General features: G+C 34.5%; 3 protein-coding genes across 7 annotated transcripts in view; 1 reads left to right on the forward strand and 2 right to left on the reverse strand.

The window, feature by feature from the left end:
* Positions 1–24345, forward strand: part of LOC113494039 (frequenin-1) — a 178569-nt gene that overhangs the window by 147494 nt on the left and 6730 nt on the right. For 2 of the 3 annotated variants that reach the window (XM_026872164.1, XM_026872165.1), the window contains 3 exons: positions 21823–21847; positions 22174–22222; positions 22742–22831. In XM_026872164.1, coding sequence (XP_026727965.1) covers positions 21823–21847; positions 22174–22222; positions 22742–22831 — 164 coding nt within the window. Of the gene's footprint in view, positions 1–21500; positions 21725–21822; positions 21848–22173; positions 22223–22741; positions 22832–24345 lie in introns of those variants that run through there. The other variant, XM_026872163.1, reaches the window with a different exon arrangement.
* Positions 1354–4315, reverse strand: LOC113494038. Its single transcript, XM_026872162.1, has 2 exons — positions 4227–4315; positions 1354–4135 (listed from the first exon to the last, which is right to left on the reverse strand). Exons 1-2 carry the CDS (start codon positions 4233–4235, stop codon positions 3467–3469), a joined length of 678 nt encoding a protein of 225 aa, XP_026727963.1. The 5' UTR covers positions 4236–4315; the 3' UTR covers positions 1354–3466.
* On the reverse strand, positions 18110–21391 carry LOC113494033 (uncharacterized PPE family protein PPE12-like). 3 transcript variants are annotated; one of them, XM_026872154.1, is made up of 2 exons: positions 21059–21391; positions 18110–20563 (listed from the first exon to the last, which is right to left on the reverse strand). In XM_026872154.1, exons 1-2 carry the CDS (start codon positions 21104–21106, stop codon positions 18746–18748), a joined length of 1866 nt encoding a protein of 621 aa, XP_026727955.1. In that variant the 5' UTR covers positions 21107–21391; the 3' UTR covers positions 18110–18745. The 3 variants fall into 3 exon arrangements, 2 of the variants coding, with proteins under 2 accessions (XP_026727955.1, XP_026727956.1); XM_026872155.1 differs by lacking the exon at positions 21059–21391 and adding an exon at positions 20658–21029; XR_003400625.1 differs by having other exon boundaries at positions 20504–20563; positions 21051–21090.

Consider the following 24345-nt stretch of genomic DNA (forward strand, 5'->3'; position numbering starts at 1 on the left):
CCATATTATCAGAGGTTTCTACTAATGGTTTTAAAACTGAGACCAGGTTTACAACAAACATACGAAATGAAATAGAAACTCTTTAGTGTATACCTTCGGGTTGTTAACTCGTCGGACTCGTAAAACGAAAGGCATTTTATCACGAAATTTTAATTTCAAATACGAAAACGATTTCACGTCGCCTTGCGCCCGCCGCGTCGCCGGTATAAAGAAAAGTCTTGGAGGAAGCTGGATCTATAAATGACGCAATTATTATTATAAGGTGATTCAAGCGTTTTACAGTTTGCCTTTAATATTTTTGGAGCATTTGTTTTAGGATCTACTTGATTTGAATCTTTAAGAAGTAAAAATTGCGTCGTGTTTATTGCAATACGTAATGCACGGACTGTACGGAGTAGCATCAATTGTATAACATCATTTAAACTTTTAATATACAAAATACTGTCTAATGATTACCGTATTGTTGATAATTTGTTTTCACAAATGCGGATTCACACCCTCATAAGTTAATTAGAATAGGACACGGTCTTAATTTAAATCATCAGTCGCAAACACTGTGGTATATGTACAATACTTTTGGACATAATTATTTGTTATTTATTTAAAAATTAAAATGGTAAGAAAATAATGCCGAATTTTAAAAAGAATAAAAAAAATACATTTATCATTGAGAACCCCTGTTGAGCGTTGTGCGTTGCATTGACAAGGATCATTTGGGCTGTCAAAATTCGAAAATGTACGTTTATATTACAAAGACAGGACAGAAAACATAAAAAATAAAGCTGTCAGTTCACTTGCTTTCATGGCATGTCAAACGTCATGGGTATAAAATGGTTTGACAGCAAACCATCACCCTGCTGGTGAGTGGTAATTATAATACATCCGTGATATGTGCACTGGTTACAGATACCATGATTTTTTCCTATGGTGGAAGCGAGACAACTATGTGCAGTTTAGTAAGCTGTCTTGCTCCCACAATAGCAAGCGTCCTACTCTACAATCAAATTTTCATCTTTGGTGTGTTGTTGTAAAATCCTAGGTACTTATCAATACCCAATTATCGTCAAACTGCTTTACACAAACCTCTCCCCGTATAGAGAAAGTTTGATGGTTGGCGATTTCAGATTCCAATATTTAAAATCCAGGTTTCTATACGATGTTTTCCTCCAACGTTAGTCAGTGGTGTCCTAGGATAATTACATAAAACTTTGAAAAAGTCACTGGAGTACTTTGCCTGCGATGTTTTGTGCAGAGATCTTAATCAGGAACTTTGTTATAGACGGGAGCATTTTCTTATCTTCCACAAGAGCATGTGATACTTACTTCTTATTACAGACATTCAAAACTACACTGGTATGTGCCAGGACTCGAACCATGCCATATGACTTCAATAGATGTTAAAAGAGGTTATAAATGATCCAAAAATTGAAACACACTTTTACTTACAAATGTTCATATTTTAATTTCACAAATCATATTAGTATCAAAATACTTAAACACAATATCAGTAATTATAGTTACATTATATTTATACGCGTCTACGTCTTGTAAAAGTCTACTTTTTTGTTTCTAAAGTCTCAGTTTATTTAATCTAATACTAACAAAGTAAGTGCTAGGTCATCTGTGATAATACTTCTTTAAACCATAACACAACAAACGTTAAAACGAACACACTTGTATTTAAATTACAGTAGAAAAGTCTACAATCATTTAACTATTTTTTCAATCAAGAACAACAAGAGTTAATAATATCTATTATATAAATGATCGCGGGTCTTCACAATGCCGGCACTTAATAATAGTGATCAAATAAAAATGTACCTACACACCACAATTCTTCTAAAGCTCGAGCAATATTTCAGCCATCAATTGAATCTGTCTTTACCACGGTCACACCAAAATGTGACGTCATTACAAACCAACAGCGACCAATCAGGCTTTACTCTACAAAGTTTTGTTTTAATTTCATCCAGTTGAATCAACAAAGCCTTAAAACAATTATTCTTAGAATATCACACAAATCTTCAAGAGTTCAGATAGCTGATCCTTTTGAAGACTAATCCAATTATTTGTTATAACATCTTAATAGATTTACTAAAAATAAAGTTTGTATTTACGGATTTAAACTACATTTAGAAACTTATGAACAACTTAATTTTATAGTCGATTTCACTTAATTTATTTTATGGAACTTTGATTACTTTTCGATACAGACGTTTACTGAAATAAAAAAGTAGAAAATTCTTAGATCTTAAATGAATGATTTGTAATTTTAATAACACGAGTTTAAGGGTCTGACATCAAAGGGCCGTGGCACCTGCCATTAAACGTTGATAGTTTGCCATCTTGGTAATATCGATCGTGTAACCTCACCCTGCCGTCACAAACTTAGGCAGTTGACGTATTTCTCCCAGCTGGGTCAAGTTAACTCAAATTGTATCCAACTTTACTCTGGCACCTGAATGACAATTTAACTTTCTTGATACAAGTAAGATTACAATCGCTAGGTATACAATTTTAGTCACCGTTGTCAAATATCAAACAAACCATTTCACCATCACATGTAACATTTTGCTTTCGATACTCTACAAAAGAGGCAGATTAAGAGCTGTAACATGGATTTGAAGTTAAGTAATAAACGTAAGAAAGGCTCAAGTAACGAAATCAAGAGTAATGGTAAAAGTTAGACGAAAATGCTGATGTAATAACTGAGAGATCTGATCGTAACGTAAATATTTTATGGTAATGAACAGTCGAGTTTATGGTTACGGGAACATCGGAGCTATGGGCAAGAGTGACAAGTTTTATTATTTCACATTTTCATATTGAGAACAAAGTTCTCAAATTCCACGAGAGATTGGCTGAAGAACGAGTAGGTGCTCATATTGAAGTTAAACTTGTACTCGAATATAAAAAACTGGAGAAATATCTGGAATTATTACCCTCACCAATAATTATAATCCAACACCTACATATACACAAGATAGATCAGATAAAACAAAACGTACACGAAAATAATTTGCCACCATGAACTTTATCATTGCCACAACAGCCCAACTGTCAACACAAAATAATACCGGCATTCTGAATTTCGAAAATGGAAATGCAAAAACAACCAGACGAAAAGCTCGCATTGATAGGGCATCATTAGCCGTCGAGACAATCCACTGATGGGAAACTTGTAAGACGTCTACTTTTAATTTACTTGTGTGTTTCTTCGATGAAAAACTCACCCCACGTCATGGAATTTCATTCGAAGGAGGTTTAAACTCCGGAATACACTATGTATGCTTGACAAAAATGAAACTAAATGCATATTTAAATGATCCGATTTAATTACAAGGCAATGTACATATTGATAGGCGTATTTAACAACATTGTCTAAACAAGAGCACGTCGCTAAAATGAACGCATATTTCAAAGTAATTTTAAATTATAAACTCAATAAATGTCTGTAAGAACATTTTCAGCGCGCAACCTTGTAGTCATAGCGATTCGTCCATTTATTTCTAAACCTCACAAACTTTGCTATTTCTTTACTCTTCAGGCCTGTGACAGTGCGGTTATTGTCAACAATAAATATTGGGTCAACTGGCCCTTTCTTTTCGAGATCCATTTTGCTATTTCTTTCATTCACAAAGTAAACCGTAGGTACGTTACTGAAGCCAGTTTTAACAGAAGCTGATTGTGAATCTTCCGGGAATATGACATATACTAGCGTCCGCTTGTTGTCACCCACGTGTATGTTCGGCGGTGCTGTGGCCACCAGTATCTTATAATCGTCGTAAGGCTGACTTAAAATTGGCAGATTAAGGAAATGGACATGGTTCGTCCACGATCTCGAGTTATTAGTATCGTACACATATCTAGTTGGATATAACAACTTGGCCACTTGATTCGAAAACCCCGCATGGGCGTCGCTCTTCTGAGGGAAGAAAGACTTGGTGAGCACCTCCCTCCTTATCTCATTCTCAGCTCTAAAATCCTGAGGCACTTTCGCAAATAATGCGCCAAATTTTTTCGGCTTAAGATCTTCTTTCACAGAAATGGGGTTGAATTTCACAGAAAATCCATTCTCTATGGGAAAACTTTGAATTGCGAAATTCGTAGAAAATATAACCAGAAATGCGGTGACCTGTAAATAAAAGTTAAAAGTGCTTTACCTAGAGCTAGATAATAGGGAAACGAGCGCGGCGCGACTATTAGGTATACAAAGTGCTACTTACACGCTCCATATGAATTTTTAGATAGTGAAACCATCACTTTCCGCAGTCAAACACAAACTGAATCTTGAGAAGTAGAGGACGCGATTGTTCGTTTGTTTTTAAAAAACAAAACGCTGACACCGGATGTTTTCGTAACCGCAAACCGAGGAAAGGTAAACGATTGATCTAATTTTCATTAAATACGCCACTTTCGTGCCTTAAGAGGGGTCACCACTCATAAGGCTCGTAATAACAAACTCCTTGTTACGTAATGTGTACTGAAGCCATATTTAATGTTAGACCACGATTTATGTTTTCAATTAACGGCTTGCTTACACCATGACAGTTGTGATAGTGGCATAGATCTTGGCGACATCTTACAAGCGGCGATACACTTGGCAGATTTATTTGTACTGGAAAAACAATCCCAAAATTCAGTATTGTTTCTCCGATTTAATATAATAGAATTGGGTAAAAATGTTTGGCTGCGTTGTGAAGCGTAGAGGTCGTTTCTAATTCGACACTTTTAAAAATGTTCGATTTGTGCTTTGACCTAAATAATATTTACTTAATTTGAAATTTTTCGATTCAAAACTTATCTCTGTCAAACATGGCAGACTTCATTAACATATTAGATTATAAACTAAATTAAGGATATCGGGTTTCCATAAATCTCGACAATTTATGCTAAACTTATGATGTGGTTGATGTGTGTATACAGTAAATACCACGAACTTTAACAACGTAATTACTTACAACCTATACGCCCACACTATTTCACGTGCCAGTCTGAATATTTACATTAATAATCATTTCTGACTATAGTATAGAACTAAAGAGACATTTTAATAGAATAAACTGGTTTACATATCAAGCAGAGCAATATATTAATACACGCTGTTTCAAGATGTTTTAGACAAATATTAATCTGTCCCATTACGTAAAAATTACAAAGATATCCATGCAATCCACATGATATTAAGATTCTTCTTATGTATGTAACGTCAGTAGTTATTCGTATTTATCTAAATTGCTTGCCGAATCGAAAGATTTGGCGTTGTAAAATAATTAATTCCAGTATTAATTAGAAGTTGTAAACTTTACGTCCACTGCATTCAATCATTTCAGGTCTACTTTCTTACCAAATATTAGCAAGTAATTGTAAATGATTATGGTTTTTTGAAAATCTGATTGTGTTAACCGACTTTTGTTGCTGCCTGTACCTACGCGGCAGCATGAAGCATTCCAACTAAAAACAAGGAATTACCACTATATATTAATTAGAATAATTCATTAAATTGTCTATTTATTTCCAACAAAATATTTAATCCCTACAACTTTCGTTGTTGTAAAAAATTTAGGCTTAGAAAACCTTTCAAGCATAATTTAAACGATTTAAAACTCCACCGATTAGCTAAACCTCTTTTAAATTAAAGACAGTTTTTATTTCCAATAAACTGTGTTAAAAAAAGTACTAAAATATCGTAAATTGACAAAGTTTTAGAGGAAAGTTAGGAAATCGTCCAAGACAACGGTTTACGGTGAAAGTTAGTTAAGATGGACGCCGAAAAATAAAATCTTAATTTAATCGTAAAAAATATAATAAGCCTTTTAATATTAATAGTGGACACTTACTAGATGCTGCCCGTTGGCCCGGCAGCAGTCTGTGTACCAAGTTTCGTCTAAATTCGTTCAGCAGTTTTTGCGAGAAAGAGTCACAAACATCTCTAAATACCAACTTTTGCGTTTATAATATAGACGTCTGCTAGACGTAAACTTGAAAATAGAACACGTACTTTTTTGAACGCATATAAAAATATCTTAGTGCTGTTTTCAACGACAAGTTTTTTTTTTAATCTCCAAAAAAAGTTTGCCAGTTTTCAACGACTAGTCTTTCATCTTTCATCTCCAATTTACTCCGAAGTACGTATATAAGTGGTGTAACATGATTACTCTCTCATCGATATTCGCCGACACGCTTCAAACGAAACTAAAACAAAACTGTTAGTTCTCTATCTTACTGATCCACTTAGGATTCCAAGGATTTACCTAATGTAATTCAGAATTCCAGAGCCATTTAGGTTATGCAAGGAAACTAATATAATAAGGAAGACACTCCGTTGGTAGGTTTGGTTTTTTTTACGCTCAAACTACTAGACCATTTTAATTTGGATTTATTTGAGATCCTGGGCCTGTTGACACCTTACTTTCTGCCAAGCGCTAACTATACACCGTGACTTTTAGTCGTCTTACAAGAGCAGCCCAGTTAATGTATCCAATGACTAGAACACTGAACTAACAAGGTTAAAGTCACGTCAGTGATCAAAAAAATATCAGATAATAAATAAATATAATATCGTTAATTCCTGTACTGTCTTCTCGTTCGTATTTCATTAAATTAGCACCGTTTTGTAGATCCTCTAAATTAAGCAACAATTTCTGGATAAAGTAATTAGTAACGCGCTGGTATATCTTTTTAACTATAAATTGTTGTTATTCATGCTTCGTGTGTAATAATTGACTTTCCGTCATAAATAGAATGATAATATTTTGTCTACTAGCCAAAATAGAGATTTCTTTGTACGTTGTATTTGATAAATCGGGAGCATCTAACAAACTAATAAGCAAGTGTAATAAAATTCTGCATTTGAATTACACAAAGTAAAGTTTCTGTTCCGAGTTCTTGTGACATCCATTTGGCTAATTACAGTGAGGTGCGCGACATTTCAACACTTTTCTGAAAAGCGTCGTGTTTTAATGATGTAAACTCATATGAAAACTATTTCTTGTGCTTCGTCTAAAGAGTCCTATAAACTTAGCCGGAGATTGTTATATATTTCTGTGATATTTTTGGATTTTTTTTTAAATGTTGTAATAATATTCTTATTAGTTATCACTTTATATATTGTACTAAACTGGGCCTTGGGTGATTTTCCATGATTTCTTTATCAATGTTCTCATAATGTCATATAAAATCATCCCACTGGCAAATATTAAATAATTTATTATAAAATAATATTTGCGAAAACCGATCAAGTACGAGTCGGGATCATGACACTGAAGGTCCCGTTCCAACAGGCTAGAGAAAAACAAATCGATTTGTTGACAAATAAATTTGAGAGAAACAACTTTATGTCTGTAATTAGTCTAGTTACGGACAAACAGCGGTGCATCAAGCTTTTACTCATTTTAATACGGAGTACGAAACACTAAAAAATATCAAAAAAAATAATGTTCATTATAAAACCCAAATAGTGTGATATTCATGTGAAAATAGCAATGTTTACGTACAGCTATAAACACGACACTAATGTGAAAATGGTAATCAAACAAGTCTCATAATAATCATATATTTTTTACGATGTTTGCACTGGAAACGTACTGGGCATCGAAACTGGTTTTAATACTTTATAGCTGTAAACAAAAACTAAAATGAATTTTAATTATTGTTCTTGTTTTTAGTACCTATTTTAAGTGTACATATGTAGATCCTAGCAATAAAATAAAACTACAATTAAATTTAAAAGAAGAAAATAAATTTAAAATTAACTTTTAAATAAACATTTAATTCTTCATTTAAAAAAATATATTCTTCAGCAATAAAGGTTTATGTCAAAAAACTGCCGAGTAATGAATGGCAATTGGATTAAAGTTGAAACTATTCCTATTCTCTTAAACATTTTAACACAAAATAATTGGCACACTGCATTGACCGTGAGTTTTCCGCCCCGTACTGAATTTCCAATTATTATGCTAGAAAAATGCTTAGAATAATACAAAAAGTGCCAATGTAATCTAATTTCCATTCATTCATCGGCAATTGTAAATAGCAGAATTGGTTGTTTCAGTATGCGTCCTTGCTTACGCTGAAGGCTTCAAAAAAGTATCCTATCTCCTTTTTTGGAACTCAAACTATCTAGCACAAATCCATTTTCTTCAGGCGCAACAACGTGTCTTACTTTCGACTTTAGCATCCTAGTTAGGGTAACCAAGTATTTAATATAAAGAGTCAAATCTAATCTTGCTACACATAAGTCGATCTCGCATATTCTCGATTCCATATTCCAATTACATTGAGTGCACTTCTAACGAAATATTACTTTACAAATTCTTTCACAACATATTCTATTCACATAACTTCATAAATAATAAAGTCCTCAAGTGTAAAATGTAGAATAATAAGTTTATTCGGATAATTTAAACATACATTAAAATAAATTGTGTATTTAAGTAAACACGGTGCCAAAAGTACGAGAAACACAAGTTAATTATGACAAAAACCAACAAGGAAGTTCGTAGATCGGGGGCCCTCGATTCCAATCAAAAGTTTTCTAATTCCAAACTTTGTGGTTGATAGTAACGTTGCAAGAATTAGGAATAAAATCAGTTAGAATAAAGCAACGTTGCAAAGTGTGGCAGTCGGATGTCGGGGCGCGGGCCCGGTCGTATGAGATGTCGTAAAAAGTAGCGCCCTGTGAAATCCGCAGGCTGGATTTATTGCAATACTATTGCAATCTCTGTATCTTGTGCACACGTGTAACCGAGATTTATATGCGAAACATACATAAAATAACATATGTTGCCTGAAATTCTGGCATTATACAGACAGAATGTTTTTGAAATTTGAACTTGCTCGTGCCCGAGTGGTCGGTTCATTTTCTACGCAACACAGTGTGTGTTAGTAAACACAGGCCTTTGGTGCTTATTACGTCCGTAGTATGAAATTAAACGTAATTATCTATGTACAAATCCAGGTGATCTTTATCAATATAATTGATGTTCCATAAAAAGTATATAGATTTGATGGGTCTTGAAACACATACACATGCAGCAGATTAATACAAATTCTCTGTAAAGAAAAAAGTACAATTTCGAAACAGCTCCAAAAGTGTAGTTCCGTGTAAGTTTTGTCCAGGGGGTAGTAAAGATTTTATGGGTTTTAGAACATGGAGTGGGATCAGTCCTCAGATAAGCCGCGTTGAATAACAGCGCATGTAGATAAAGTTAATGCCTTTGGGTAACTTCTCCATACATACTACGACATCTTCAAATAATACTGTCGCAATTTCAGGAGCAGGACAGCACTATACATGGCTATGCAGCGACTCTTTTCCGCAACTGCATATCTTGCTTTACGACGCGGTAATAGCCCCCTGAGCTTACAACACCTTTTGCGAGCTAATGTATGAAACTAATTTATTAAATGGGCGTCACTGAAGCTCGACCGGACTTTTACGTGACATTTTCTTAAGGGAATTTAATAAAAATATGACGCAGCATACACTGGTGATTACAAACTTTAGACGCTCTGAAGCTTGATGCTGAAGTTTTCATCTTGTAAATGCATGAATAAAGTAAAATGATACAAAATAATCATTTACATGTTTACTCTCGAAAACTGGTAACTAAAAAGTATTCAGTATTGGACATATTGTGTTTTTAATTCTGCAAATAGATACTAGAAACATCTCTTTTAACATTACAACTCTGAGTAGCGGTGCTTTATCATCTTATCCTGTTGTTCGAGTCTAAAAGGATAAAGAATATTGTCGAAGTCAGTGCCGAACAAGGTTCGTTAAAATGTTTTGATGAGTCGGAGCAATTAAGCAGCAAACGTAAACTACGTACAAACCGGATAATCCTCGGTTTAGTTAAGTCAATTGAGTGCCCAATAGCCTAAAGGGGTTTTTTCGGGGGTTCAGTAAGCCACTAGCTTTTGCAGGAATAAAGAGCGCCCCTGAATAGAAGATTTATTCGACTCAATGCATTTCAACTAACGGTTTTATTAGCTCCGTTTACTATGCTAATAAATTCAATAAATATCTTCTTCTTTGCTCTCGGTTAGATACTCTCATAGATTTTAAAACTAGATAGTTGCGTCGATGAATGTGTTACGGTCCAATAAAGAAGTTTAGTTCCTATTGCTATCAAATCAAAAAAACATACGGAAGGTAATACATGCATACATACCCAAGTTATTAGGCTTCGTTATCTGTCCGTCTATCTGTCATCGCGCTGTCTTTCATGAACCGGGATAGCTAGAAGGTTGAACATTTAACAGATGATGGATTTCTATCGCCGCTATAACAACAGAGACTATATTCGAATTGAAGCAACGGTTGGCGCGGCCATAAATATGTGAGACTATTTGATTCGTTTGTTTTTATTTAATCTTGAAAGTGTTATAGGTATTTCTTACTGAACAACCAAAATAGGTACTTAAATACCGATACCTACCTACACCCCTTGGCGTATTATCGTCGACAAGTACATACTTACTCCACAATTGTATTGTCAAAATTATAAAAGTGATAACATAAACAAGGCGGGCGCACAATAGGCGACGTGTAACAAATTAACGCGTGTTCACCATCACAATGGCTCGTAATGATTAAACGGTTCACAATAGCATTAAAATTTAACCAATATCCATTATATTGCATGTCAATACGAATTGAATGTAAATAAACAAAAGAGAACCGCAATACTTTATTGATAGAAGGTACGGACCACAAGAATTATTCAATGCTGCGTGTGCGTGCAAGCAAAATGTTTTCAGGGTTAAACCACGTATTTTTTTAATTCGATTACATAAGCTTGATCTTCTTTTAATTGAGATTATTTTTCATGCATTCTGCCTCCATAAGGTCAAATACTGGGTCGATAGCCGAAAGATGGATCATATATAAGGTATTCGTAAAAAAGTATATCAATTGGAAATCACTGTTCTCCACAGAAACAAAAAATATCTTGGACAGTAGGTCCGTCTACATCTTAAAGAAATATCATAGCAGTTTTAAGAGAGTCTACAATTATACATCGACAAATAAAGTTATCATCTGCCTATGTATTTTTTATTCGGTGCATCAATGCCAGTCCGCAGGGTAATCACATACTCGTAGATCAATCCCAAAAAGAGAATAAGAATATCGCACACTTTGACAATATTCTAATTATTTATAATGATCAAGGTTATTTTACTCTTGGCCTCCAAATAGAAGGCACTGAAAAAAGGGTTTAATCAACTTTATTCAAGCATAGGTATGTGAACAGCCCCCACATCAAAAGGCCTATTTGATGTCGTATTTGGTGCCCGTTTAATATGCTAATATGTATCCGTGTAACTAACATTCTGTCCTGTATTACTCTACCTCGGCCGTGATATCGACTGGCCTGTTGGTCTGGTGGTAACTGGCCTTGACTGCTATACCAGAGGTCGTGAGTTCGATACCGACCCAGGACAAATGTTTGTGTCATGAGCACGAGCATTTGTTCTGTGTCTGGATGGAATTTATCTATATTATGTATAGATGTATTTATAAATATATCTTGAAGTATGTAAAGTATGTTTATCAGTTGTCTAGTACGCATAATACAGGCTTTGCTCAGTTTGAGATAAGACGGCGTTGTGTGAAAGTTGTAGAATATTTTATTATTTTAATTCCAGAAGCATTAAACCAGACTTACATAAAACCAAACACAATGTCAGAGATTTGACGTTTCATTCCAAATTTAAATAAAACCCTTTTTCCAAACGGATTTAATAATATCTCCGCAAATCTCAAAATTGATCAAACAGTTTATTTTTAATCGTATTCAAATTATGTGGGTAGCACTTTTATGTTCTTACAAAGTATTTATTAGCCAAAGATTAATTTTATTTATATTTTTTTCTTTCTAAGTAGTAGATTTCGTTTTACAAACCCGAAAGATCTTTAAATCTACACAAATACCGTAACATTTATCTTTTTTTAATTCTAATTCTAATTTCGTCCACTTAAATAAACTTGTATTTATATTCTACATCTATTTCCTTGCTTTATAACTTCGAAGCTTATTAGTTGTATAAGTTATGATAACTCCATTAGATCCTGGAACCGTAATATCAAACTTCAGATTCCCGTTTGACATTTACCGGTCAGTATTACAAAGTGGGATTTCAAATGTTCCTAGTAGTATTTTCTGCTTTAATTATATAATCCTTAAAAAATCTATGTAGGTTATAGTAAGTATATGATGAACATTTCTTTGCTCTTTTTCAGATGACCTTTTTGCTCAAATGAAAAAGAATGTCGTGCTTTTTAAATTAAGAAGAATTGAAAAAATTCAGATTCCAAGATTTTCTTACATACTTACAAGTGAAGCTAATAAAAGCGTGTTAAAATGGTTAATTAAATGTAAAAAAGAATGAAATAATATTTTGTGCTAGTCAGGCTACGATGACAAAAATTCTAAAAAATTTTTATTTTGGTAGAAGCTTTCTCCAATAACGCCTAGCTTTATACTATGCTAAACTATTTAGGTAGAGCACAAATCATATTAATAGTAGTCATGTGAACAGAAATTTTAGTTTGAATATAACCACGCCGTTAGATCGCTGTTTTATTCAGCAGAGAACAATTATTTTTATCGTTGCATATTCGTTATTCATAGCTTGAATATCCACAATTTATATTTATGTGATATTGAAAAAGCTATTAGTTGCTGAACTTTTGTTTTTTCGCTTTAACTATTAAAAGCTTTTTAATGAGTGCGTAGTCGAATCTCACGTTACGTAGTACCTACTGTTAATGACTGTATTTTTTAAATAAAAAAAGCAACTATTAAGAACATATCATATGCGTGCAAAAATAACGAACAGAGTATGGAGACAATTAAAAAGTATGAATAGTAATCTATATCTATATACTAATATGTAAAGCTGAAGAGTTTGTTTGTTTGAACGCGCTAATCTCAGGAACTACTGGTCCAAATTGAAAAATTATTTTTGTGTTGAATAGACCATTCATCGAGGAAGGCTTTAGGCTATAAACCATCACGCTGCGACTTATAGGGGCGAAGATACAATGAAAAATGTGAAAAAAACAGGGCAGGTATAAATCATAACTAATATAATAATAATATTCTACCCACGGGGACGAAGTCGCGGGCAACAGCTAGTCGAAATATAATTTCAAATGAAAATGTTCTTAATGCTAGTATTGCTAATCTTACTACAATGTTTACTTTAAGAATACTACGTATACTTGTGGGCCTTGTGGCTCGTAGCTCGTGGCTAAGCTGTAACCGCATAAGTGAATCGATTACAGGTTAAGCTATGCTTGACGCGGTTGGTCCGTAGATGGGTGACCATCTTTGTCATAACAAGTTCCTCCGTGTTTCGGAAGGCACGTTAAATTGTGGGTCCCGGCTGTTATTCCTACATCATTGACAGTCGTTACAGGTAGTCAGAAGCTTGAAAAAGTCTGACAACCAGTCTAACCAAGGGGTATCGTATTGCCTAAGTTATTGCCGTATGGGTTGAGGAGGTCAGATAGGCAGTCGCTCCTTGTAAAACACTGGTACTTAGCTGAAAACGGTTAGACTGGTAGCCGACCCCAACATAGTTGGGAAAAGGCTAGGCCAATGATGACTTAAGTATGTAGATGGTGTCCTTGTTTGCCGCCCCTAAAGACCTATCGTCATCTCTCTTGGTAAGTCTGTAACAGCATGTTGCCCGAGCTCTACGCCTGTCTGTCAAAATACTTACCTTTCTTGCCTTAAATACTTACTTTAGCGGGTTTGGCGTGGTGATGTATACCTCTCAGTTCAGAGGTACACGCCAAACCCACTGAGCACGACGTTTCGAGGGGTCAATCAATCAATCCAAAGCCTTTATTATCAACATATAGGTACATAAAACATAAGACATATGAACCCAACGTACTGCAAGCATTTGTGTGATCCACAATGCTGTGTTGGGCATACTGTTTCAGTCGTTAAAAAAATTATATTAAGCTTAGTAGACAATATTGAGAGCAAGTTAGCTAATAGATTTGTATATCATAAATCCCATAACCAACTCCTCTCCGAGTTTCATATTGGATTGTTCTCAACTGACAGTCGCCACTTAAAATGATTTACATTCAAATGATATTGCACGACCGACAATGTCCGTTTGAACAAATTTGCCATATTCATGAGGATTTTCTGCAATTTTTCATTTGTTTCTTAGGAACGGGTAATATTTTTTTTAAATATGATTTTTTATTGCAACGTGAGATGTTAGAATGAGTATTTTTAGATCTTTTGAGATTACTTTCAAGTTTCACAAGTCATTTAATTTAATTATAAAATCTTACAATTTTATTTTAATCAAAAAGGTTATATTTTGCCTGGGTTTCGATGGAGCTTGTTCTTTTAAAAACTTTTTTGTTTTATTTACAGAACTAAATAATACAAACAGCCGTTAAAGCTTATTCATTACAAGGTGTATTTGAAGTGGATATTTCAAACAGTAGAAATAGTATAAAATGTTTAGATTAAAAGCCATTATTTAGTGGCAAGGACAAGCGAGCAAGTTACCGGCAGATCTTGATAAACAGAGATGGTTCTGATAATTAAGTAATTTCCTTTTGTTTGAGGTCAGCTAGCTTTGACCTGGACCTCTGATTTATTAACCAGTGGCTCGGCTATTTATATTATTACGTCGGCAAGTACAGCGTTTCTTTACTTTTAATAGATGTGTTTAAGAATATACATAGAATATGATACCCCGATACAAAAATTGTTTAAAATTCAAAAAATATTTCCCTTCTTTAATAAATTATCTACTGATAATTTATATAGATGTACATATTGGACCTGTTCAAATGCTTTTTTGAAGTAACAAGTAAGATACAAGTGTAATTTAAATAGGGCCGAATGAAGCCGAAATACTCGATATTAATTATTTGGAAAAGAAAAGTAATTTCAGTCCCTTCTCTAGTAGTAAGATTGTTCACTTTGTAAGAGCGGGACGACGCTATCTTTAGTGTAGTGCGCTGTCTCGTTTTGACTACGGCATGAATGTTCGGATACAGGTTCATCAATAGTTTTACCTAAACCGATGTCTTGGGAGGTAGAAAGGTGGTCGTAAAAGTTCAATTATGATTTCATAGCGTTTTTTTTAGTTTTTGGCGTTATAGTGTATTCCGAGAGTGGACTACAATCTGTGGTTGAGGACACCATAGATAAACCGGACAATGTTGAAGTTATGGTGCAATGCTGAACTATTTTAGCTTATTATCGACAAACTTGACACACGTAATTTTTTTTGAAGTAACAGATTAGTACAATAGAATTTGGAATGTATAAGACGAAAACCAAAGTGAAATCGAAAGAATTAAAAATGAAATCAGTAATACTTGAATAAACAATAGGTTCGAATTTCTTATTTTCGTTTTATTAAGAAGCTAAAAAGGTATTCACTTTGCAGTAAAAAGCCTATTAGCCTCCTATTGTCTTACAGACATAATACAGCTAAGATAAATATGGTAATACCGACAAACAAAAACAACGGTACAAAAAGTAGTAAAAATCTTAATCAATTTGAAATATCTTTAATCTCCGCTGAGTTTTTAATAAGGAAATGAGGAGTTTTGAAGCGTCTAGAGACAGGACAGCAATCTATTCAATACATCGCTGACTTACGGCGGAATTATTTATAGTTTTCTTTCTAAACATCCAATTGTAAGTTTAGTCTCAAATAACTTTTGATATCTTTTGGGTATTTATCAAAATACGGTTAACGTTATATTTAAATAATTTCATAGTGGGTGTTGTTTTATTACAATCAGTAAAATAGTATGAAAAGATGGCTTCCTGTAGATGAAATTTACACCAATTTCAGTTACTGGCTATCAACAAAATCCTTTCTCGTTTTAAAATTATTGTTTTTATTTCGAAAACGGAACAAAGGGTACCTACTAAGTAAGTGTTTTTTTATACTTGTTATATAATTTAGATATTTATTAATTTGAAAGAATATTGGTGTTACATAAAATAAGGTCCATAACATTCTCCTGTTGTCACTGTCAGTGTTCAAATATTTTTTTGTAATTTACTGTCATCGTCCGAATACGTTACACCGCGGCCGGCGAGGGCGGTTTATTTTGGACACGTTCAATTCAACCGAACCTTTTCATTTACATCTGTCACCCAGGAAACACGAAACGTAGAATGGCAGTACACATTTTTAATTGGAAGGGGTTAAAAATCGTTGTTATCCTAACATTGTTCGATGCACGAGGATGTCACCTGTACAGCGAGAGGCAGACCAATAGATTTTTGTTTCATCCGTTGGGCTTTTTGACCTTTTACCAGATTCTTTTGTTTTGCTTTTATAAAGGTCGCCGGGATAGGTAGTCCACACTACGGTCGGAAATAGTCTTTGGCAATAGCCTTTTTACCAGATATAGAGAAAATTAAAACAAAAATCGCCTCAGTTTCCTAATTGTTTATTTTTGCAGTCTACTCTTCCTCTCGAAATGATCCTTCAAGTGATTAAGAGACTACCATAACTCTGACAATCTCGTAGTTTGCGTACTTCCGAACTTGCAGGCAAGGACAATGTGCATTCAGCTGCCCAACCCATTATACACAACCGTGCTGTAATAACTCAACTTAATCCAATCTATAGTTATATTAATAACCTATCTGGAGCTGAATTAAACTGGGACCTTAGTCCACTATCCACGCAATCACAACCTACTAAGCTTATAAATCCACATAACTTTCACACGAACACATGAATATATTATTGTAATAAAACTCAATGCAAACATTTCGTTACTTTAATCTGGTTATTACGATTTTATTAGGCTGATAATTTACATGTGCTTATACAACGGTTGTGTAACCAATAAATGTAAACAACAGTTGTATTTGAAACTCGTTTGGTCACATCATTCGTAGGCATAGTGCTGTTATATAAAATTTTCTCTGACGAGTGCTTATGTAGACGTATCACTGACCTCCAATATACGTCAAGGGATCGGTACCAGTTTATTGACCTTATTTGTAAATGATCTGATGGCTGTCAAAAGATACTTAGCCTTCTCGGAAGTAATAGAAATCTAAGAATTGACGATCTCCGTTTTCAGTCTAATTGCACGTATAAATCATGTCTTTATTTCGTCTTTTATGCTCGATGCATAAAGTTGTACCTACATGTTATAAGTTTGATATGTCTTTCTGTCTGCCTATGCTCTGCGGGCTGCGGCATTGAATCTCCAGAATGGATTGTAATGTGTGGGTATACTTTTTTGATATGAATTGGTCGAGCCATTTAAAAGTTGTGATAAAATGTGCGTTAGTGATAAAAAAATTGTTGTGAATATCGGATTTGGAAATAAGATTATCAATTGAGAGTATCAATTTCTTTGCAATTCAGCTTAGGATGATTTCTTGTGAATTATTGCCGGAGGTATTTAATACAAAAAAATATCTATTATAATTATTCTTTATCCTTCCAAATTTCACTGATCAAAATGTTACAAAGGCTAGTTGTAATTTTGTACGGAAAAATCAGTCCTGCCTATTAAAGTTGTCAGCGAGACGTATTAAAGTGATGTGCTTAATAGTTTGATCTGTTATTTAACCGGTAATGCGGTGTGAGCTACTCAGTTGAACACAGCATGGCATTGCTACTTAAATGAGCGAAAAACCGCAACATAGTTACGATTCAACCAACGCATAGTTTAAACAAAGTTGACAATGGAGTGGAGTGCAATTTTATTTAATGACTGACGATAAATTATATGAAAATGTTGGATACTTATTTTATAGTACTTTTACTACGGAATTGAATACCGAATGACTTGCGACGGAATGCTTTAGTTTATTTAGTAATTAATTAATTATTTTCAAATTACTTTATAAAGAAGGAGGTTTTCAATTGCCAGCAGTTTGTTACCTCAGTACTTAAATTCGGGCTAGATGAGCAGATTATATTCATTTTTTTTAAGTTTCGTTCTGTAGTTTTTATTCGAAGTCGGTTGTACGTTTTTGCTGTTACGCTGTTATTGTGATTTGCTTTTCAATATTAAAGAAAGCTTGGCACAACTGAAAGCACTGCACACCTTGTGGCACTAAAACAGACAACATTGAAGGTAAAGAAGTTTATTGATACATTATAATTATGAACATAACTAATAAATTACTTATTTAACTTAACACAAACTTTGGCTATTGGGGTCAACATAGTTATTATAACTTATTGGTTTGTTCTACTAGATATTATTGTCTAACAGTATCAGATAAATAATATGTGTTATTTCTGAAAGAAATACAATAGGATAAAGAATTCGCATATGTAGGCGGGATAAACATATTTCGCATAAGAGGCAAAATGGCAAATGTTACAAGTAAAACAATTATTTTTTCATAGAATTACTACGAGATCAGATTTGTCTTGAATCTGATTTCGTAGGATTAACAAAAAGACATTTTGTAAATTCAGCTACACAACACCTCGTAACATTAATCGTTTAACAAGAGCAAAATAGACAATTGTAATTGGTGTTTCGCGACATCATTAATTTACATAAAATAAAATACATAACATTTGATACATTTTTTCATAAATTGTTGGTCGACAATTAAATATAATTGAGTTTGAACATACAACATTACTATGGAGGCACAATGTGGCTTTGATCTAGAATTGAAGACACCCTGATTTATGACAGTTAGGTCTATGATAATGTCTTTGTTGTTCCCAATACCTTATATTTAATACTCTAATATTTGTTTCCGTTCACTAGTCCCGGTTGCAGGGGTACAATACTTTGCACTGAGCCCGTATTGTCCAATTCCTCGTTGACCCTTGCAGCAATATCCAACGGGTTACCATTATACTTAACGAAGAATACCTCATGCTGCGACGGAATCCTCTTTGGAATAATTGTTTCTGAGCTCTCAGGATTCTTTGCCAAAACATAAATTAAAGTCTTATGTTCAACCGCAGGAGACAAATTCACTCTAGGCTTATATGATGGTACTTTGATAAAAATAATTTTATAATTCTTTTTCGGTGGGGAAGCTGACTTCAGTTGTTGGTTTTCCTCAAACTCTGGCGGCGGTCCGTGGACGTATATATGTTTATATACTATTTCGTTCACTGGCCCTTTCTGCGTAAAACCAGTATTCACATTACTAGCTGATCCAGTTTGCGTTTGAACTAAGCCACTGTTCGATGTTCCTGTAGAAGTCTGTGCTATGTTAATACTGGCTGAAGATGAGACAGGCAGTGTGAAACTAGTACTTTGAATGTAACCGTGGTTATAATGACCACTGTTGGCCGCGCTACTTTGTGCAGTCCCACTATTGAAACTGCTGGAACTGCTTCCAGATGTTGCTACGCCACTTGAGTACCCGTTATTGTTATAGGAATTAGCAGTTTCAGGTTGAGCTAAGTTATTGCTGAACCCCACAATTGGTTGGAATCCTGTGTTTAAATTGGAACTGGCTGAAGAAAATGATGCTTCAGCATTTGCGTTAGTAAAGCCGATTCCACCAGTTTGCGGTTGACTGTAGGTATATCCACTATTCAAGTTGCTACTGACTCCAAGAGATGATGTTTGAGCGTTGCCACTTGTAAATCCAATTCCATTGGATTGTGGTAGGCTTTGTGAGAATCCATTGTTCTTGTTAGAACTGGCTGAGCCCGAAACAGATTGAGAATTACCACTAGTGAAGCTGACACCGTTAGAATGTGGTATGCTGTATGAATATCCGGTATTCAGGTTAGAACTGCCAGAGATTGAGGAAGATTGACCGCCGCTACTAGCAAAATTGTTTCCAATGGGCTGTAGGCCTTGTAAGGTTCCAGTGTTCAAGTTTGAAGCAGCTGATGATACAGTTTGAGAGTTACTGACAAAACCACTCGGCAGGGGTTGGCTGTATGAGTATCCAGTATTTAAATTGGAACTGGATGCGGCATTTCCACTGGCGAAACCAGTACTGAGACTATTAGATTGTGCGAGACCGTTTGAGAATCCAGTATTCAAATTCACACTGTGTGTTGGAGCAAATGTATTGGCGTAGCCATTATTTAGATTTATGCTAGAGGGCAAATTCTGAGCGAAAGCATTGTTATTAAAACCAGTGCTAACAGCTGGTGCTATACTCTGTGATGTAAAGGTTTGTATGGAGCCAGCATTTAGATTGACACCAGACAGTGTTGAAGTTTGTGCGAAACCACTATTTGTATTACCACTAACAGATGGAGAATTATACGAGTAACCACTGTTTATATGTAAATTGGGGCTGGACGATGGCGCTAAAGTTTGCGCGTTAGCATTGTTTAAAACAGCACCGGCAGCTGGTCGAAATCCCTGCGGTGTGCTACTTTTAAAATTACTACCAAAATTGTCAGCGCCCTTTAAATAAGTGTACTCTTTATACGATACCGAGTGTGATAGCGGTTTGTCTTGGTCATTCGTTTGAAGCTGCGAACCATGGTTTGTTTGATGCTGTACTGGCAGGTTGGATGGTACACTAGGTGCAGTGTACTGATACCCGGCCTCAGCCAGAACCACGGTGACCACTGATAATACCTAGAACACGAACAACACCATATTAGATCACAGCACAAATCGGAAACCACACTTCACTTGTTTTAGAGCTTTACAAAGTATCAAAGGGACTAACCAACACGGGTAACATCTTCGTCACCAAAACACGAACCAAATGATGATGGTCGGCCTAGTGACAATATTTATAAACACTTTCTCTGATATAAAATGTTCCTAAGGTTTGCTAATTTTGTATATATGATGAGTTTCGATTCGATCACGTTTCCGGACTCTTTTAGGTAGCGGTTTGTGTGTCCAACGTAGCGGATACCTTACCGATGGCGTTGAATCAAGAATTGTTATAATAATGGAAGTGATATTAACATGATTACTTGTCAACGTCCAAAACATTAACAAGTTGCTTGCAAATACTTTGTCAATTGTTAACATAAATAATTAACAATTCTCGTGCTTTTTAAACATATATTAAAATATGGCAGCTTGACTTAATTTCTACTAGTAAAAGTACCTAATTACCAAGGTCCTGTCGTCTGTGAGTGGAATCCTTTCATCACATAATAACATAAAAGTCCGCTTTCCGCTCTACCACAGTACGCAACCTTATCTTTAAATATTATAAATCCACAGTTTAAATCACCCATGATTCTCAACACTCATAAATATTTAAAAGCCAGTGATAACGCGACAGTTTCACACGGAGCGATGTTGTTAGAAAATCTCCGACGGCCGAAAATTTAGGTGACACGGCCCCATGATTACGTAAGGCTGATTCACCAAAATATAATAAAAACAAAATTTCACGTCGTTTAAAATGACATATTCCAAGTATCTCACATGTTTAAGTCAAATGTAGAAATCTTACTGCGATCAACATTTGACATATGTAGGTAGGTAATATTTAATTTGAATGGATCCTACATACTGCAAAAACATTTGTCCAAACGACGCAGCAAACCGCTTTAAAACTTTTGCATTTACTCAAATTTATTAGAGTACTGCGTAAAACAACATTTCGCGTCGTTCTGTATGCGAACAATGGTTTCAATCCGAACCCAGGTGGCGCATGTAATTGCGATGCGCTCATACAAATGTCACATAATATCTCAAAGTTATTGCATCAAACAAATCGGAATTTCTTAGAAACAAAGCTATTTACAATTTATCAAATTACCGTCATGTCAAGTATAATTTCTTTATAAAATTTTGTAGTAATTGTGTATATTTCTAACGTTTATACCCACTGTTAATGATATTAAATGTTCGTTTTTCATTTGTTACAGTTACGGAAAAGGAAATCCGGCTTTGGTGCGTATGAAATAAGAATATTAAGTACACTTTTTGCCTCTTGGGGTTTCCATAGCCCTGCGGAAGGCGAAGGTGAAAAATGTCAGACTCGCAGGCTACCTTTCTCAGTGAATACATAATATATACGGACTGTAGATGTCCCATTGTGTCTGCTCAGCAAAAGCTTTCCCCATAAGGAAAACCAACGAGCATTGATCACCAGTCTTGCTCCGCACGTTTATTTCTACGCCAAACATTGTATTGAATAACTAACCAATGAGTCTGTATGTATGTATGTTTGTATCTGTACCGAAAACGTGTATTAACCTCTAGCTGTTTATTTTTAGGCATAAAGGCTTCCTGAAGGACTGTCCGAACGGGCTGCTTACCGAACAGGTAACAATATTTTCTCATAATTATATCGAAACAAAATTCCCCGTTTAATTAATTATAGACAAAATTTAATGATCGTTAACAGTTTCGTAATTTTATCGAACATTATTAAGTTGTCAAAATGAAGCCCGCTTTTATGAAATTCTAGCTAGTGGATATTTATGACAATTAAGGTTACGTTTAAATAGTGATGGACTATGATTATTTATGACGTACCATAAATGTCATGAATTAAATCTCATTATCTTTTATATCTACACTGGCAACGTGTTTCAATAGTCTATGGTCATATTTTAATATATTTATCCTGCTTGGAAATGAATTGGACACCATGTAAAATTTTATTACAGGTGACCAAAATATTTTTTGACACTTTATATCCATGCAGTATTTATTAAAAAGGGTTTATTTAAAAGGTCTTCACGCTGTCACAAATATTGAAAAAAGACCGTTACCTGTATACAATGTAACTTTACCACACACATATATTATGTACGTATAACTCTGATAATTATTTTTCAGGGGTTCATTAAGATCTACAAACAGTTTTTCCCACAAGGTGACCCGAGCAAGTTTGCGTCGCTAGTGTTCAGAGTGTTTGACGAAAACAATGTAAGTTACAATCCCTTGTCTGTCCCCTCGGTCAAGTGGTTTGAGGTTTTGACTGCTACACCAGAAGTCGTGGGTTCGATTCCCACCCAAAAACATTGTGTAATAAACAGTTTGTTTTAATTTTTATTTACTGCTTTGCTTTTCTTTGTGTGATTCCGTAACAGTATGTTTTCATTAAAAAATATTGTAGGACCATTTTCATGTTAATAAATTCAGTTAATTTTTTCATGGAACATGTGGCTTTCTTATCGTGTTGTTGACATATTTGCAATCGGGTGCAAAGTGATAATGCCCTGAGGCCTTAGCCTTAGCCTTGGCCTGTAAGCCTCAGAAGTGACTGTATATACCCTTAAAAACATTCAAGATCTGTCAGTAACCCGATGTTATCACTACTTTTATTAAGTGACTATCTGCTGGCCGCGACTTTGTCCGCGTGGTTAGAAGATTTAAGTTATGATGACAGGGTAGATAGGTATACTGTCTATTTTTTCCACATTTTCCATTGTATCCTTTTAGTCGCAGTGTGATGGTAGGTATACAGCCTAAAATCTCCTTCCTTCCTCGATGAATGGTCTATTCAACACAAAAGGATTTTTTCAATTTGAACCAGTAGTTCCTGATATTAGCGCGTTCAAACAAACAAACTCTTCAACTTTATATATTAGTACCTATAGATAATAACACACAAAATTTTCTAAAAGCGTCTGTTCATTCGACTTGGCTATCATTGCTTGTTTATCATTTATGTTACAGACTAAAGCAGGGCAGAGTCTACAAACAGTTACTTTCATCCGAAATTAAATTGCTCAAATGTGTGAAACTGACAAGTCAAATTCACGACACTTATCTAAAAAATATTCTTTACCATAGATATAGATTTAAAGTTTTCTATTCGTGACTACGCTAATGCGATGTGACGTTATCTAGACTCTCAAGATATAAAACAATTTTCAACTGTTTTATCGCAACGATATTTCAAATTAAAGTTTACTCGAAGTATCTTCGTCAAAGAGCAAAAAATAATAAAACTCTTTACTCTACACAAATAAACTAAGATACCAATATTAATTAAACTCTGAACTATTAAAACGGTTTCGCTACAATATCGAAAACGGTTGCCAAATCACCTTTTACGTAATCGACAAATGTCGGCCCTTAATTGATATTAGATAACGAACGACTGCAATGTTCAATATTCATGTGTCCATTAGAAAATATTTAAATGGAGTTCGACCGAAAAGTCGTTAGCGTTTAAATTCATTAAAAGACGATACGAATTTAATTGCATTTCATCCCTCGACAATGCTTGTCTTGTGCAATGAATATCAAACGAACGTTCAGGAACTATTGAATAGCTTATTGCTAGGCGATTACTTTAAAATTATAAAGTAAGTCGTTATTTGTCGCTTTATTTGTTTTATATATTTTATCTTGAAAGTTATTTAAAGATTAAATTTGAAAACAAGTGAAATTTTCTTAGGACTTGAACTAAAATTTGAAAAATTCTGATGCAT

Source organism: Trichoplusia ni, chromosome 5 (assembly GCF_003590095.1).
Source record: "Trichoplusia ni isolate ovarian cell line Hi5 chromosome 5, tn1, whole genome shotgun sequence".
NCBI lineage: Eukaryota > Metazoa > Arthropoda > Insecta > Lepidoptera > Noctuidae > Trichoplusia > Trichoplusia ni.

Excerpts from the sequence above, each read along its gene's own strand:
- LOC113494033 (XM_026872154.1), bottom strand. The coding sequence starts at position 21,106 with ATGTTATTATGTGATGAAAGGATTCCACTCACAGACGACAGGACCTTG. Across the intron at positions 20,564-21,058 it reads TCACAGACGACAGGACCTTG|GTATTATCAGTGGTCACCGT; the intron begins GTAATTAGGTAC and ends TTCGTGTTCTAG.